This window comes from Gasterosteus aculeatus, chromosome 6 (assembly GCF_964276395.1).
Source record: "Gasterosteus aculeatus chromosome 6, fGasAcu3.hap1.1, whole genome shotgun sequence".
Classification (NCBI taxonomy): Eukaryota; Metazoa; Chordata; class Actinopteri; order Perciformes; family Gasterosteidae; genus Gasterosteus; species Gasterosteus aculeatus.
Genome location: NC_135693.1, coordinates 15,652,543 through 15,670,353, shown reverse-complemented (window position 1 = coordinate 15,670,353; position 17,811 = coordinate 15,652,543). Strand labels below are relative to the sequence as shown.

At 43.4% G+C, this 17,811-nt stretch overlaps 1 protein-coding gene across 1 annotated transcript; it reads left to right on the top strand.

Moving 5' to 3' along the window:
• Positions 1–365: 365 nt before the first annotated feature.
• oprm1 (opioid receptor, mu 1) lies at positions 366–16,218 on the top strand. Its single transcript, XM_040178905.2, has 6 exons — positions 366–984; positions 10,921–11,270; positions 12,033–12,208; positions 12,780–12,958; positions 13,202–13,385; positions 13,623–16,218. The coding sequence occupies exons 1-6, from the start codon at positions 728–730 to the stop codon at positions 13,626–13,628; spliced, it is 1,152 nt and encodes a 383-aa protein (XP_040034839.1). The 5' UTR covers positions 366–727; the 3' UTR covers positions 13,629–16,218.
• The last annotated feature ends 1,593 nt before the right edge of the window (positions 16,219–17,811 follow it).

Sequence of the window (17,811 nt, the reverse complement as noted above, 5' to 3'; positions counted from 1 at the left end):
TCCCCGGGCTCCTCCGCACCGTCCATTACCGTCTCCATGCAGGAGACATGCTGCTGTCATTATTCGCCATGTTTTACATTCTATTGAACTAATGCTCTGGCGTTTCTTCATTGAATACAACATGAACTGCTAGGAGTCCATTGTCAATACATGGAGAATCTAGTGGTATAATGTATATTTTATTAGCTGTGATGTGCTATTCAATGAAAAAAGGCTTTGCAAAACTGTCCATATAACAAAAGGCAAGGAAAGGAGGAACAAGGAAAGGAGAAAAGGAAAAAGCAATGTTTGGTGAAGGAAACAGAGAGGAGAGAAAGATGACGTTTGAGATGATACCAAGAAAAGTACAACTGGTGGTGAAATGAAGGCTTCGCCAAGAATGAGCAAGAGGAAAGAGAGCAGCTTTTGAAAAAAAAGGAAAGAGGGGAAGGAGCCGAGGAAGGAGTGAAGGGAGCGAACTCTCATTTTCACGTCGTCGCTTCTTTTGTGCAGGATCTCCGCGCCGCGCGAGGGTCGTTTAGTAAACTCGTGCACGTGCGCCGCATTCTTCAACACAGTTGAGATTCAACGTTACGACCGTAAACACCCATCGGGGGGCGCGTCGGGTGGGGGGGGGGCATCAGTTGGCGCGAGAGAGGACGCGCGTCGCCGCAACCGAGTCCGCAGACGGGCGAACCCCGACCGGCACCCACGGCTACAACCGAAAGAAACCCTTCCACCGAGGACCATGGAGAGCGCCAACAACCTGAGCCAGCTCCCGGTGCTGCGCAACGACAGCGGCCGCTTCTGCGGGAACTTCACCGACGGCCACAACGTCAGCGCGGGCTTCGCGGAGGCGCAATGCGACGGCAATCGCGGTGTGACCGGCATCATGGAGGTCGACGCCAACCCGGTGATCATAGCGATCGTTATCACCGCTCTCTACTCCCTCGTGTGCGTGGTGGGGCTGGTGGGAAACGTGCTCGTCATGTACATCATCGTCAGGTGAGACCGCGTGGCACTTTTACGCTTAGTAACTGTGCGTGAGGAAGAACTCTACGGCGACCTGTTGCTGTCTTGCCGTATTAGTCGTACTGTAGGTACACAAAAGTGTGCGTGTGCGCGTGAGACCATGTGAATGCTGTGTTTAGAAGGCTGCCAGCTCGGCTCGCCGTTCGTGCGTAAAATGCCTCCGAGCCTCGCGGCGAAGTTTCTCCGGCGCGCGCAAAAGAAGAAAAAAAAAGGCTGCCACGTGAGGGAATGGGGACGAAATGTGTTTTAAGCAACAACAGAGGAATAATTCATGTTCCCAGTCTACTGGTCACACTGGTGTGGTAAACAAACCGCGGCACAACAGCATCACGCACAATGAATCCGGGCAGATGCTGCTCGTCTTCAGTGCCTTGTTTGGGGCTTTGGTTATTCTACTTAGATGGGAGTTTTCACCTTTGGTCTTGCTTTAGACTCAACTATAAAATGACTGGTTTGTACGAAAGACCAGTATATTGGTAACTTTGAGTGCTATTCTATCATAATAACTTAAAAGAAGTTCCAACATGTCGTTCCTCTCAGGCCAATTTCAAGATGAATCGTGTCGACATCTCATTAATAGATGTTCAAAGTGTTTTAAAAAAATGTCAAGCAAGAGCTCATTACGGGAAGGGGTTTTATTCTCTTTAATAACCTGTCATAAGAAGTAAGAGATAATAATACATGATCAGTGGTGCACACATAAAATCACTGGCCAATTTCTTTCTGCTGATCTCAGTCCTTTTACAAACTACATTAACCTTAAGAAGCAAATTGACTAAAAACGCTTGCAGGTGGAAATAACTGAGGAAGGTCTCACATAATCTATACGTTTCTATATATAGTTTTGTGTTGAATTAAGATACATTTACATCCACCCAAAGCAGCACTATCGGGCTAATAACATCAGCTGAGGTAGATTTCACCAATGGTGCATTCAATTACACATGAAAATCGTCCATTTATATGGATTCCGTCCTCCAGAAGCTACGTAATTCTACAGGAGCATCTTCCAGCTGATGGGAGGAAGAGAAGGAGGACAAAGAAGGTGAGCGACGAACTTAGAAAAGAGCTGAACTCCAGTGGAGGAGAGAGATTGACGGTGAGCACTGAGGGGGCTGAGGAGGCCCAAGATGAAAGAGAGATTGGTCCACCTTCTCCCCCGTCCTTGTAATTTGCCTTTTTGGAGGTGTGATATAACCAGTGAAGTGGTTCCCTGAACTCAACCTGTCAGACAGCTGCTTCAATGGCTTTGAAATTAAAATGACACCAATTATAAATCTCTGTTAAAAGGAGGGAAGACATTCGGTTTACATCTCCATTGCTGCTGTAATAAACCATCTTTACTTTGCTACAGCTATTATTCTAATAACCTCTAAGAACATACACAATGCAGCATTGAGGAAATTCTCCTTTGCCAGACTGCACACATCATCCCCTTCAGTCTGAGTGCTCCCCAAAATAGTTCTGTTTTGATAAAAATGCAGACGTGAATGCAATAAGTTTTCCGCATCTGTGCCAAATGCTCTCTGCCTAAAATGAGTAACAGCAAATCTGCCCCGTCGGGATGGAAAGTATTAGAACACATTTCTCAAGTACAAGCACTGTTGCTTTAAATAGATTTTACTGAGGTAAAAGCAAAATCACTTGTGTAAAGATAGTGTAGTATTGTCATTTTAAAGAGGGTATATGAGGACGATGTTATATGATTGAACTATTCAATTGGAAACCACTTTAATGCTACAATATAAAAGGCAAATTATAGATTTAGATAATGGGATTATGGCTAATGGGCTTATAAATTTGAATGACCACAGACCACTAATGTCTAAACAAGCATTACAGTCCTTTTCCGTAAACCAACATTTGCAGCCTGTGAATGCAACTTCTTAATTTTTAATATACAACCACTTCCCTCATTGTGGCTTCTGTAGAATTAACCACAAATTAGGATAAAAATCAATTCAAATCACCACTGCTTTGGAGAGCTAGAATCAACGGGAAATGAAAGTAGCTTAGAATATCCGAATAACAGCAGCATAAAGAAGTTTAGACAGTACGGACCCCACAAACAAACCTGTGAAGTTTTTGCATGCTGCGTGTTCGGCACAAACACAACTCTGCCAAGCAACACACTTTCTCTGAGTTTATAATATATATTCAGTTTCTCTGCGTCTGAACCGGTCCACCAGGCCTCTCCGTCCCACTGGGCCCTTCAAGTTTTAGAAATTAACCTTTTAGGATGAATTTTTGCTCAACTTTCACAACGTTGACCGGAATTGTGAAAAAAGCGTGTACGGGTGTGTTTGATTTGGGTCTCTCCTCACCGGGTGGTGCAACAAATCATTGATTAAGTATTGAGGAGCCCGTGCTTTCTTTACGTATGCTAATCTCATTTACAATGCCAGTGATGCGGGTCAGTGCAGGGTCAACTCTCCGGTTAAGGAGCTCGCTGCCCTTCGGGGTTCAGATGGAAAGCTGATTATTTTTCTGCTGCATTTCTTAATCTGTAATAAATAACACTCAAAATGTAGCAAACACTGCAATGCAACTCAAAATATTGATTTTTAAAAAATACTTATAAAACAACCACTTTAATATATTTGGGTTTTAAATGTTGTGAAATATGCCCACTCCAGTGAAGTGGAGTGAGAGCAGCGGGCAAACAGAAGTGAAACACGCTTTAGAAGTATAAATTATGCACCAGCATCATTTTAAGGATTGAATTTATGTCTCCGGCTGTCTGGCAGAGGTACAATAGTGCTCATGATGTATGAGTTGGTATACAATCGTGCATGATGTATTCCAGAGTAGTTTTTCAACAAAGCAGATGATAGATGCGAGGGACAAAACTTGAGCTCGAGCTCTCTCATCCTAGACTGTTTTGTTTGAACCGATTAAAGGCCAACATTTACGTGCCTCTTCTCAACAGTGATGGAATGGTACTGACTCAACCAGCAGTGCGTGTGTGTGTGTGTGTGTGTGCAGGCATTCACGGAAGTTGTGGATTTTAGATCAAGGTATAAGAAAGAAAACTATAAAATTATAAAACCAGCTTGAAAACTTGGAAAATAAAGTTTTACAGCGAATATTTACTGTAAATGGAAGTCGTGAACTCTCACTCTACAGTCGTGGCCTTGAATGCACTGAGTAGTCAGCACTGTCACCTCACAGCAAGAAGGTCCGACCTTTCTGTGTGGAGTCCGGGTACTCCGGCTTCCTCCCCTCCCGTCCAAAGACATGCGCTGGGGAGCGGGTTGATTGGTGACTCTAAAGTCGCCCGCAGGTGTGTGAATGGTTGTTTGCGACCCTGTTTGAAGGATAAGCGGCTTCGAATATGGATGGATGGCGACACTAGAGGGGGGGGATGAGGGGTGCCTGATCCCTCACCTGACACTAACCCCGCAGCCATCGAGCGCGTCGGTTCAACGTGCACCTACTGACGTCCACCTGCGTGAGCAAGCAAACACGAGCAAAAGATCCGGAAATCGGAAATATCGGTTGCAAACTGCTGGGCTCCACAAGGACTCTCAGTTCAGAGTGCTTCCTGTTACCATGGAAACACTGGGAGGCGTTTTGCAAAAATTACTTCAACCCCTCCTCAACCCCCCCCCACATGCCTCGATACACCATCCGGCAGCTTTGGCCACATCCAGCGCCCGAAGCTGAATTCTGCGCCGGCAGGCAGTAAATGGGTGCAAGTACCACGTGTAGCAGCACAATAAAATGTGAACTTTAAAGGTTCCAATACCCCTCCAGAAATCTCCCACCAGCCGGCTCTGTGATGCTAGAGTAACTTCCAAACATCTGTGCCCGAACCCGGTCACATGACATACGATGTTATGATGAGCGTCAAAGGCAATGGGCTCCGCGGGGCTGATTCCCACTATCGCTTCACCTCTAATGGTTTCTCTTGTCATCCGAGTCCCGACGTGACAAATGTGTCTCAGGCTGAGTTCCAAACAACTGAACCCAAGTCTTTTGATGTGCTGTCGACAGTCAGGTTAATGACCTGCAATAAATCCTGCACAGGAACATCCTGTGAAACAATAGTGACATCCACATATTTACTGTACAGTTCTGAGGGGGATAAAACCTTTGGTAGAACATTAATGCCTTTTGAGGTTAACAGTCAAAGGAAAAGGCTTATATATAACAGACTAAAACTAAAGATGTATACTTTTATAATTGAGACCATCTTGAGCATCTTCACAATGCGTCATCACTCACATTGATGCGCTTTACAAAGATATTTCTTTGAGGCCATTAGGGACGATTTTAGCGAAAAACTAAATGCTTATCTGTTATTTTTGTTGACAGGCTACCAAAACTAACCTTAAATCAGCCCCACTTGCAAAAACAAAGAGCCAAACTGTTTTTAAATTCCTAGAGGTTTACACACTTACTACCGATTACAATTAACATGGAGTTTGTTGAATGGCTTGTCCATATGCAGAAACTTTCTTTTCATTGCATAAAAACCAACCCGGCTCTTTGATGACAGCGTTTTAAAACTATCCTTTTGTATTCACATCAACATGCATGCAAAAGGTACGTAATTGTGCAGACATTGAGGCTGACACACGCCGAGGCCTGTTGGTTTCTTTTAGGTAAACACAAAGGAGTTGTGAAGATAAGCAGCCCTGAGCTGGAATTCCTTCCTGGACGCTCACGGCGTCCGTCTCCTTCCGCCGCGCAGTAATGAACCTGCAGCCGTCCAGGATTTCTGTCGCAATAACCAGTGGACGGCTCGTTAAAAGCGACCGAGTTCATGCTGCAGTTTACTTGCTTTTAGAGCACTGACTCTGGGCGTAAAATAACTTCTGATGATCACATAATGGAGAGGAAATGTTTGACCTGAGCATCCAGCAGAAAGAAAAGAGTTTGACAGCTCAGTGAGAGACTGAGGAGAGGAGAGTATTCTGCATGGAACGCCTTCTGAATTCCTCCCTCACAGTCGGGTGGAACAAAGTCTTCATTTCTAGTTGGGTGACAATTATGAGTAGCAAGTGTAGAGAGGTGATTAGCCTGTGTGTGTGTGTGTGTGTGTGTGTGTGTGTGTGTGTAACGCCACTGGACAGTGCCGGGGAACTAGAGCCCTGTCAGTCTGGATTTAACAGGAAGTCTTTTGTCTTATGTTCTTTTTACTGGATTCAACAGAGACCTAGAAAGACCACATCCCTCATTCGTGACCAGTTTCATTAAGGTTGCTGTGGATGCTTAGGAACACGGGTCAAATCTAAAAAGGTATTTATCTGAGGGAGTTCGAGACGACACGAAAGGCACGATGATTAACCAAAGTCGAGGGAACAAAAGACAGATTCTGTGTGTTTTCTCTGCTTGATGATTTATGGGTGCTCACGGCTCTTTTATCCATCTGTCAATCACAGCTGAATCACCCTCTTACCCCCATTCTGCTCTTCATACTCCATGACAGGTATGGCTAAACATGTCCTCCGTCATGGACGCTGGCATTTCAAGGCTCCAGAGGGTGACGCAGATTTTTCTCTGCATAGTTTGGACAATGTTGTTGGCTAAATTTGGTTTTCCGTTTCCTTTTCTCGTATTTCGAGTGATGGAAATAACAACAAACTGGGCAGTAATTTTCAAATGAGCAGAGCGCTAAGCAACGGTGGCTGGATTGTGATTGTGCCTTGTTAGACCAATTTTCCCATTTGGAAGCCGTTTGAAGTGTTTTTCATTCTAGATTCAAGCAGCTCGTAACAGAGCCAAGTTCCTCGAGTGTTTTTTCTAACTCCTACTGAGGGCAAAACACGTTCAGAGCAACCACAATCTGATCACAATTTCAACTATCTCAATGGGCTGTTTTTGATGTTTTAGTTTGTATAATACAAATTGCACTCACGTAATTGTGTATGGATTTAGTTGACTAGTTGCAAGCAGTGCAATACGTTGCAACTTTCCCAAAAAGCTGAGGTATTTCTGGCTGAGAGGACGAGTGTCACCACACCCTCCTCTTCCTCCTTCACTCCAGCAGACATTTTAGCACGGAGGAAAATAACAAGTGTGCTTGGTTACTTTCGTTATCAAAGTGAACAGTTGTTAAATATTCTATTTTTCTCTTCATCAAATTTGGAAACCAAGTGTTCAAGGTTGAGAGTTTCTATGACAACACAGTTCCTATGACGGAAGCCTCAAAGTGTTTCTACTTCATTGTGTGCTTTTAGTAAAGTATTGAGCCATGTTTTGGCCTAAAATTCAAGGTATTTCTGCCTCATTTTAGAAATACTGCCTTTCATCATTACTATCTTCTTCTCCTTTGAGCCGATTTATATTTTACGTGTCGGCCCTTTGAAGCTTAGAGTGTCGTCGCGATGCATTTCAGACATCTCTAAGAGCCTTTCTATCACTGTCAAAGTGCCACATCTCCACCAATTTGCCACGGCCTCCGACATTGCGTTAGGAGCCATTTACCGACATTCAAAGCCGCTGCATATTCCTAGCGGTGTCTAATGACTTCCATTGATTTAGGTGAAAAAATACAACATTTTGGATTTGCTTCAATGGAAACGCTGTTTGCAAACACATTAACGCTAATGAATCTAAAAGTATCCTCTTGCATTTGGATTCTATATTAAATTATTTGCTGGCACTATTCTATCGAGCATTTCAACAATTTATTCAACATCAAGTGCCAAATAAAGAATACAACACGATGTACCCTTTAAGTCATCCCGACCTTTTCTGTCCTCACATTGAATTGAACTTGATTGAATTGAACTATTTTTATTCACGCTGACAACGGGGCTTTTTGCATTGCAACGTCGGTCCTCTTCTTTGGTTGTGACTGACTGAATACTTCTAAAACTATTGGAAGGATCGAACTGTAATTCAGTTCAGACCTTGTTCGTGGTCCCAGATGATGACATCACTGACGCTGATGAATCCCCTTTATTTTTATCTATACGTCTAGTTCCATCTGGTTTCTCTTCGCCTATTAGAATTATATTATGAATATTGACATATCATTGTACGATGTGATTATAGCCTATACATATATATATATATATATACACATCAAGATAACACAGGGTGGTAGACGCCATGGTGGGTTATTTTTTTGAATTCGACACCATCATTGCGTACAAACAAATGCACGACACTCAGACACGCGCACACAGTCGTGCTCCATCCATCAAGCCCCCCAACAGAGCTAATGCTCAGAGCCCGGGGCATCCAGATGTTTGTTCACACGAGCAGCCTCTGTTCCGGCACCCAGGCCCTAATGGTTTATCTGCAGCCAGCAGGAGCCCATGAATTACACGCAGGGCTCCACCTGCACCGGCACCGCATCACAGACCCGCGGTGAATTATGTTCGCCTCGCCGTGTGACCGCTGCCGTGAAAAAAAGATGGAACAGCGAGCTGCTTCAATCTGTTGACCTGAAGGGAGCGGGTTTCTTTTTGACATTTGTTGAAATATAGTAAGTCTGTTCCAAATAAAGATAAACAAAGCTCACACTGGTGTTCATGGGGTCCTGCTATAGTCTGTAAATATCATTCTTTTTCGGACCCTGCTGTTGCCATGGTGAAGCACATCCATGTTTTTTCACTCCAGCCGCGTCCCATGTGGGTTGACTTCAGTCTAAAGTGTTTCTGTATCGAACTCGAGTGTGTTCGTACTGGGTGTTTGATTTACCGAAAAGCATCAGCCGATCCGAGTCTATTCAAAACAGTAGATGGGTTTTCAGTTATTTAGTGTTATTTACACATTACCCAAAACTCCGCCATTGGGTTAATGGGTCTTAAACAATTATTATAGCCTAATATAGCGTTATTTAATGCAAAGGAAAGAAAAGAAAGGATTAAAATATATGGAAAATAAAACCAATGGTTTGCCAAAGCATTTTCTTATCCGACTTTCCACAGGGATCACTTACTAATGTCACCAAATCAGGTTTCGGTTTCTGATTTAAGCATAAATAAAGATGCATGAGGAACAGAGGGAATGATAAGGCATCTCACTGCCCGAGGTGGGACTCGCGGCTAATGGGTTTATGGAAGGCTATGCATACATGATCTCACTGAAAGGACTGTTTCTCATGGTTTTAAGGTCCATTACTGCACATCTATCGGCCACCTCCGTGCTTCAGTGGTCCAGGAAACCACCGAATCAAGGTCGTTTTTGAGCAGATTCCTGTTAAGTGCAGTTTAGTCACTTATGTCGTCTGTCTCTATGGCTTCACTGTCAAGTTGCTCACAGGACTGTAAACAATGAGCAGCGTGCAGCAAAGGAAGTCAGTGGCCCAGATATTCCTCTGCCATCAGACCTAAAGTCAATTGCGCACCGGCCATCCAGGTATGTTTGGCCGCTCATTTTAGTATTTTGTATTTAACAGAAAATCAGCGTCAGTCTTATTCATTTAAATGCATTGGATATCTAAATACTGCGCTGTGATACAAAACGTTTCTGTTGGCTAGTTTCACTATCAGAAGGGGCAGTCCAGTAGAATTCGGGCGGAGGACCTCTGTTTATTGTTCATTGTGCTTTGCACACAATGTGTATTGTTGGAAAAGTTGCCTGTAACACAATATCAAAACAAGAATCTTAACAAAAAGTGCCTCTTTAACTATTCATTTCCACTAAATATTTAATTCCACTGTATATTTTTAAATACATCATGTTTCAGAACAGGATAAAGAAATATATTTATATATATATATTATGTAATCGGAGCGTTTTGAAACAGTGGGTGATCTAGGTGAAGCTGAAAACAGTGTTAATTAATCAGCTTTTTGATTAGGCCATTCAATGTCGATATGAGCTTCAGACAGGCGCTGTTGTTGTTAGGATGTTGGAAATTACCTGTGCAGGGTGACGGCTTTCACTGCAGCTCACGGTGTCTCGGCCCCCGAAGCCTGAAATAACAAACACACTAATCTACCACAGTCAGAGGTAATCAAAATTTAATGAACTCACTCATCTGCGGTTAATAGGATTTGGGAATATTGAGGCGAGTGCTCCGATATGAAATATTATTGTCACATTGTCCATCCAGATTACTCTAAAGATATTACCGCATTATTGAACATGTAACTTTTCCCCAAACCTGTTGATATTGTGATACTGGTTGGTAGAGCTGGTCGTGTGAGCCTAATCAATCTTGGAATATTATGATATTGGGATTAATTGTGGTGTGTTTCTATAACCTCAAGGAATCTGGGACTTTACTCCTGTTGACGGATTATTTTAAAACTGATTAAACGGTTCGGCGGTTGCTATTTCAAAACGAGCCTGAATAATTCACAGAACATCGTGGGGATATATCCGGCTCACGAGGCCCATTCCGCTATGATTGCAACACACACGCAGTAGCATCCAAGTTCTGCGACTGTTGCTCAAAAGGAAGGTGTTTATTCACTGAGGCCTTTCTTGTGCAGGAAGAACAACACATTGCAATCATTTGTTGGCATTCAACTTGCGTCCTTGTAGTGCCATCTTCTTTATGTAGGTCTTTATTGCTACTTTCTGGATAATTTCCAGGTTGTTTTGGGCGCTGCTCCAGTGGCTCAGGAGCCATAACATTAAGGGACTTTAATACTTTACTGGTGGATGTGATATTTTCACACCACTGTGTTTTTCTTTCTAGTTTGGGAGGTATAAGAGAGGAGTCCTCCCTCTATAAACTTTATCTTAAATTAAATTTGAAAAATACTTACATCAGTTAAGTAGCAGTCATATCCATACGAAGCAGCGTTGACTCAAAATGAAACTGATAAATTACTGCAGAGTAATTTAGATTTTAGTAATAAAGAGACACAGAAGATGCCAAAAGACTCCCAGCGACCACTCAGAGAAAAAACTACAAAAAGACTTAATTGAGTCGATCTGGGTCTCGTTCCTAGGGAGGAGCAACTGGTGTCTCCTAACAAATCCATGGTTTCTGTGCAGATACACTAAAATGAAGACCGCCACCAACATCTACATCTTCAACCTCGCCTTTGCCGACGCCTTGGTCACCAGCACGCTGCCGTTCCAGAGCGTCAACTACCTGATGGGGACCTGGCCGTTTGGGGACATAGTGTGCAAGATCGTGATGTCCATCGACTACTACAACATGTTCACCTCCATCTTCACGCTGACCACCATGAGCATCGACCGCTACGTCGCCGTGTGCCACCCGGTCAAAGCGCTGGACTTCAGGACGCCGCGTAACGCCAAAATCGTCAACGTCTGCAACTGGATCCTCTCCTCGGCCATCGGGCTGCCTGTGATGTTCCTGGCCTCCGCCGCCGTCACTCGTAAGTATGTGCACACGTGAGAGGCCTCTTCTTAATCAGAGCCTGATGTATAATTCCATACGCCGCGTACAGAAGAAGGTTAGAATTGGCTTCGGAGAAATTTTCTTGAAGCTAATCCCAACGTTTCCAAACGAAAAATAATCAAATAGAGCAATCATGTAAAAATACTGCATCCATGTAGCAAACACGCATGTCGGCGTCCTTGGTGAGCTCGATGAGTTCTACAAGGTCTTGCTAGAAATCTAAGCACCAAACAGGAAGAAAACTAATTGAGTCCGTTCACTGCATTCCAGTTATAAAGAGCAATTGTGGACTCGAGCAGGCTCTATAAAAAAGCAGTTGCTTCGTTTTTTCTGTGTTGTTGCACCAAATAACCATTTAAGTGCTACAAGCCTCGGTGGTGACTAATAGAACCGACTGCACAGATCGCAGAGAGAAATCCAACAATGAAAATGCGGTAATAAGAGATTTATTTACTATATATCAGACATGACGTTAATATTTGTTTCATTAGAGATTCGTCACAGTAGAGAGAAGACAGAAAAGATGGTAGTCACCATTCACTATTTATTATGTAACTACTGAAAGCAATTATATTAGTTGAAACTCTGAATACAGTTTGTTCAAGGTTATGAATCGCATGAAGTTTAAAAGAAACTAAAAACGTGAAAATAAGCAAAAAGAGAAATATCCCTTGAGGAAGTAATGAATAGCTGCATCTGTATTTACTTGCTAACATATCTGCCCCCCCCTTCTCCACAGCCTCCAGCAGTGTTGACTGCATGCTAATATTCCCCCACCCCTCCTGGTACTGGGACACCCTGCTGAAGATCTGCGTGTTCATCTTCGCCTTCATCATGCCCGTCCTCATCATCTGCGTCTGCTACGGCCTCATGATCCTGCGGCTGAAGAGCGTTCGCATGCTGTCGGGGTCACAGGTCACGACAGATTTCTACTCCTTTAACGAACTTCTGCAAACGAAGCGAGTCATTCTGTGCTGTTGTTTTTGTGCCGTATGATTTTATTTGGATCCGAATGTAGATTTTAGAATTCAAGCTGAAGGGATTTGAGAAACCTCAGGCGTACGGGTCGGCCGGCCATATTTACACAATAACTAATTGCTTCATCTCACAGAGTAATGAAGCAAAATACAAAGCTGCCCAGAGCTCGCATGCAAATGCAAATGCACTCACTGCTCTCGGGAGGAAGCAATTAGGGAAAAACAACTTAAGCCCGAGGTTTGGGCTTAATTCATGGCAGTGATGCACAAAGAGGAATATTTTTAAGAAAATATACTAAACGCTGGCTTAAAAACATGTGCGTATGCTAATGAAGGTGTGTTCATTTACAGTTCATAAATATGGGACATCAAAGTGGTTACAGACACGAAATGTTCCTGCTCATTTAAAGCGCTTTTCTTTTTTTCCCTCCTCTGTCTTTTGATTCTCTCCCGTCATATTGATTTAGTGTCTCTAACACTAAACCTTCCGAGCTTCTTCACTCACACAGGAGAAGGACAGGAACCTGCGCCGAATCACCCGCATGGTCCTGGTGGTGGTGGCCGTCTTCATCGTGTGCTGGACCCCGATCCACATCTTCGTCATCATCACAGCTTTGATCAATATCCCCAACTCGTCGCTGCAGACTATCACCTGGCACTTCTGCATCGCCCTGGGATACACCAACAGGTTTGCAAGGCGCATCGTCCTCAGACAAATACATTTACCGGCCCATTGAAACTGTTTGTCGTAATGTTTCAGGCGGAGGTACAATACAAAGTGTTGGTGATAAGAACGTTCTACAGTTTAGATCAAATGCTATTGATTCTTTTTTGGGTAGTTTAGATTTGCGGATTTTTGCATTATACTGCAAATAACCGAAATATTACAGTGCAGCTTTTTAACCGTTACCTTGTTTTTTGCCTCTTGCAGCAGTCTGAACCCGCTTCTTTACGGCTACCTGGACGAGAACTTCAAGCGTTGTTTCCGTGAGTTCTGCACCCCGAGTCCCTCTGCGCTGGAGATGCAGAACTCGTCTCGGACCGGCGTGACGAGCCGCAAGCTCCCACAGCGCGAACACAACAGCGCCAACACAGCAGACCGGTCCAATCAACAGGTAGCTGCTGTCTGTGTACCACTACGTGTATCTTGGGATGAATTGATTAAGACGTTTGGACAGACACTTGTTTGCAAAGCGATGCTAGGCTAAAAATATAGCTTCAAATTTTTCCCGGTCAGACGTTACATTGGTATCAATCTGCATCGAAGGTGTCTTTGAACAGCGTTCACGAAGGTCTAAATATAAGTACAATGCAAATAAATAACATCCTCTTCTTTAAACTCCTCCCTTCAGGTATGACTAGCCTTGGAGGGGTCGTCGGTGGACTCTCACTGTTGCGGCGGCGTTTCCAACGACGATTTCAGCTCGGAGGTCACGCAGGTCACCACGGGGCTCTGACCGCACAGACGCAAATGACACATGCATAAAAAAAGAGGCGTGACGGAGACTTGATGTCACATAGCATTTAAACTGCAGCACTGCGTCAGTACCAACTGCATTGAGGCTTTTGCTATGAAACAGATCCAGAAATGGGTCAAGATCCCAAAGACTCCAAACCTTGATTACAAGACTGCTTCTAATTTAAGAAGCTTCCGCACAAAATTGGGCATCAAGGCTATTACCACTTAGTTTTCATTATAATTATCACTATAACAATAAAGAGTGCACTAAACAAAGACTAGTGTATAGAAAAATCAATAAAAGGCACCTAAAAAATCCACTTTTATAATGCTGTTTTGTTCCGTTTGCTCTTAATAAAGCTGCCACATTGATCTTAGCCTCAGCTGTAATTCTCTAGACTGTAAAAAAAACAATTAATGATCCTATTTGCAATGATTCCAATGTCCCTTTTTCCAGCAGAAATGCTGTTTTCAAATTGTTTACACTAGTAAAATGACGGCGTCAGAGACGGTAACGGGTCTGTAATTTGATTTTGGACTTCCGAATGCCCGAAGCCTCGATGGCTCTCTGACCACATCAAGACATCCGTGGACAGGAGGCGTCATGCCAAGACACTCACAGAACAAATCGGGCTTCTGATCCAACTTCTCTATTGGATTTAAGCCTATCGGCACCATTCTCCTTATACTGAGTTGGCTTTGGTCTCTGCAAGAAGGCTGAGTGCACTGACACACGGGCTCTCTCCTCCCCACCAGCCTTTTGTTGTCATTTACTCCCCCTTCCAGCCTCCAGCCTCCCCTTTCATCGTGTCTCTCTAGAAAAGTGTTTACCCTTTTACTGGACTTGTCGCAATGTAGACAAGCAGTGGAGCACCCCGTGCCCTTCTCTCTGCAGAATTTAACAAACTTCTGATTGTCCGGAAGGGAAACCAGCCGTTTGTCACAGTGGATGCTTGTGCCGAGGTGTGGAGGCTCTGGAACAGCAAACAGGATGCATCGGCCGCTTGGAGCCTTCTTTTTGTGGCACATAGTGGGACGTACGGTGCTACAGGCACGTGGTGAAGCTTAACAGCCATAACAGCAGTTGTGGTCTTTCACAAAGTCTCCTCTCGTCTGAGCAGGATTGTAACTCTGTGGTAACCGTTAGAATCGCTTGTGCTTACGTGTCGTGCTGTATGCTGCACTTGCAAGTTGCCTTTACAGAAGCTCTACTCAATATTCTGCGTATCTTTTTGTACGGTGTTTACGGTTGAACATGATTGTATTGATCTCCCATGTAAAATAGTGTAAGTATTCTGTTGCTTTTTTTGAATGAACGGGAAATCATAATAATCCAAAAATGATCTCTAAAACATGGTGCACCAGTTATTGTGCTTCTGAAAGTAACTTTTATCGTCTTGATTCTGCCTTGTTTGCTGAAGAGTTGCATATTAATGCATTATAACATTGCTGTGTGTAAAATCTTAAATTATTGGGACTTCAACTGGGGGTTTTTGTACATACAAACATATTTCTATCCGCTAATAAGTATAGCAGATTGATACACATTTTTAAAGAATATAAAGTAGACTTTTCTTATTTTCAGTCTTTCAAGTTCTCCAAACCCGCAACAGAAAAGTCTGTAAACATGTGGCCACATCTGGACCAAAAGAAGCATCCTTCTGTGTTTTGAAATGCTGCAGGCTGTGATAAGTGGGTAAGTGCTTGTGACTGAGCAACAGAAGCCCTCATGCTTTGTGCTCTGGTCTTCTTGTGGTCTTAGAGGAGGCGTTACGCTAAATCGCCGAGCATCACCTGCAGGCCTCTAATGAAAAATATGTTCTGTGAAAAGTGGTGAAAGAACAGTTCAGCGGTCTGAATCCACGATTCAGTCGAATTGTTTCACGTCTTCTCAGATATTTCAGACCTTAAACTCCTTTTAACACAAGTAAAAAGCACACAGTTTGGATACTTCAGCCGCTGAACTGGGTTTTCTGAGGAGGAAAAAACATTTTCAATCCCATACACGTAATGCTAGCAAGTCCACCGATGCTTGATTTTGTTTTTCCAAGAATCATCAACGCAGAGTCTCAGTGCAAAAATCTAAAATAGATTAAACATTTATATAAAAGCCTGCTTTTATCTAAATTCATTTCTTATTGAGCACAAGCTACAAAGTCTTAGCAACGATCACTGTAGCATTTATAAAACATATTCATCTACCATTAAATCTAAAAAAATCAAACAAATACTCAAGAACAATTGGCCTTGATACAAAGTTTACATATATTTACATGAAATGTATTTAACAATGTCCATGATCAGTACGCGTGCCACCACTGAATAATCCTTTTATTCCTCCGCTTGCCTCCATAACTCACATCATGACTTGTAAATGTCATCCAATGTAATATTAAGACACTTTATGTACAACAATCTGTAACATGATGCATATATAAAAGTTGTTATTCATGTGTATGGAATAAAATGTACTTCTGAATCTCAACAAACGCCTTTTTTCTTGCACTTGATAAAAGTATGTCTTCCTTTCCCAACTTGAAACTCAACACAGCTTTCCTTCTAAAATCAGAGATCGGTAGTCCAAATAACAAGCAATAAAAAGCGAATCATTCGTTGAAAGCATTTCTTTGCTTCTCGTGTCGCGGATTAGCTTCACTGTGCTTTTCACTCCCTTGTGATTGTCTGGTTTGTCCCTTCATGTCTCCACCTGTGTCCAATCACCTGAATCTTCCCTGTGTGTCTTACTTTTGTGTGTTCTTTGTCTCGTTGTCGATTTGTCTGCTGTTTCAACTGTACCCGGTCCTACCTGCATTCTGGCATTTTCCTTATTAAATCTGATTTCATTTGAACATTTAGATGAATCCATAAATAAACTCTCTGGCAAACAAGTTTGTAATAATGAAACGTTTTGTTCTGCAAGACCATTTTCACAAATGAATTGTGAAAAATAGAATTTTTGGACACGCGCTGGACGTGTGGTCCCTACTGGGGACCACATGAAAGTAATCCTTGATTCTCTGATCGTTAAAAAGGGATTTCCAAACAAACTCTTAAAGTTTGAGTTGCTCTTGTAGAATTTAACTTCAGATTTCACCGTGAGGTCACCTGGGGACTGGATGTGCACGCATGCTTGAGCAGTGTTCACAGGAGGGCGCGTGCGCATCACCGAGCGTATGTCAGCGCACACGCCTTCCTCTCCATCCCCGTCGGACAGACGGGCGTCGCCTTATCGGAGTTGGCAGCATGATTGCTGCTGTCGCAGCGATTATTAACAAGTGCCGTTGAATGTCCCCTCTTTCTGCAGAGACAATGCTCCAATTCGGCGCGTGACATTGGTACGCTGATCGACCGATGCTAAGCTAATCAACCAAACCAAAGTTATATTACCGCAAAGCCTTTTTTTGTTTTATGAGCTATGGCTGATTTATTTTCCCTGTAAGGAACATGCTGTTTGCAAGATGCACTTCAAGTTCATCTGTACTTACAGGAAATGTGATTCCTTCATTTGAGAAAATCACGCGGTGCTCCCAATCTTGCTTCATCTTTTAGGGCTTTAACCGGGAGCTTGACTGAACCTAGCAAGTACCAAGGGAGAAAATAATGAGTTTTAAGGTGGATATAGACACGATACCCAAGAAAGAGTGAGATTCTATGTTCAGAACTGGGCCAAATTGGATTTAAGCCCCGGCAGCGTTGACACCCCTGCAACTGAGCACGGCCACAGAGCAGCAGTTTCCTCGGGCTGTTTCACACCTTAGATGAATTGCTAACTGGATCCCATCATCCGACCGAGGGGAACGTTGCCTTTTGCCGGCGTGGTTCAGAGCGGATCAGGAGGTGATGCCGTCGAGATGTTGTGGGCGGAACGAAAGTCCTGCATGGTCCTGAGAAAACAGACAGGAAACAAGCCATGAAAACCCAGCAGTCAGTTGATCAAGGTAATGCATCAGTGAGCAAACGACCGCTGAGTCCTTCAAGGCCTCCAGTCACCACACGGCCACACAGCAAAAACCGGCAGTTTGAAAGTTGACCAATGAGCCTCCTCGGTTCGTCCTCCGTCTAACTAGCCGCTGCTGTAACGA

Coding starts and splice junctions, on each gene's coding strand:
- oprm1 (XM_040178905.2), top strand. CDS start 728: ATGGAGAGCGCCAACAACCTGAGCCAGCTCCCGGTGCTGCGCAACGAC. Junction 12,209..12,779: donor GCATGCTGTCGGGGTCACAG/GTCACGACAGAT, acceptor TCACTCACACAG/GAGAAGGACAGGAACCTGCG. Junction 12,959..13,201: donor GCCCTGGGATACACCAACAG/GTTTGCAAGGCG, acceptor TGCCTCTTGCAG/CAGTCTGAACCCGCTTCTTT.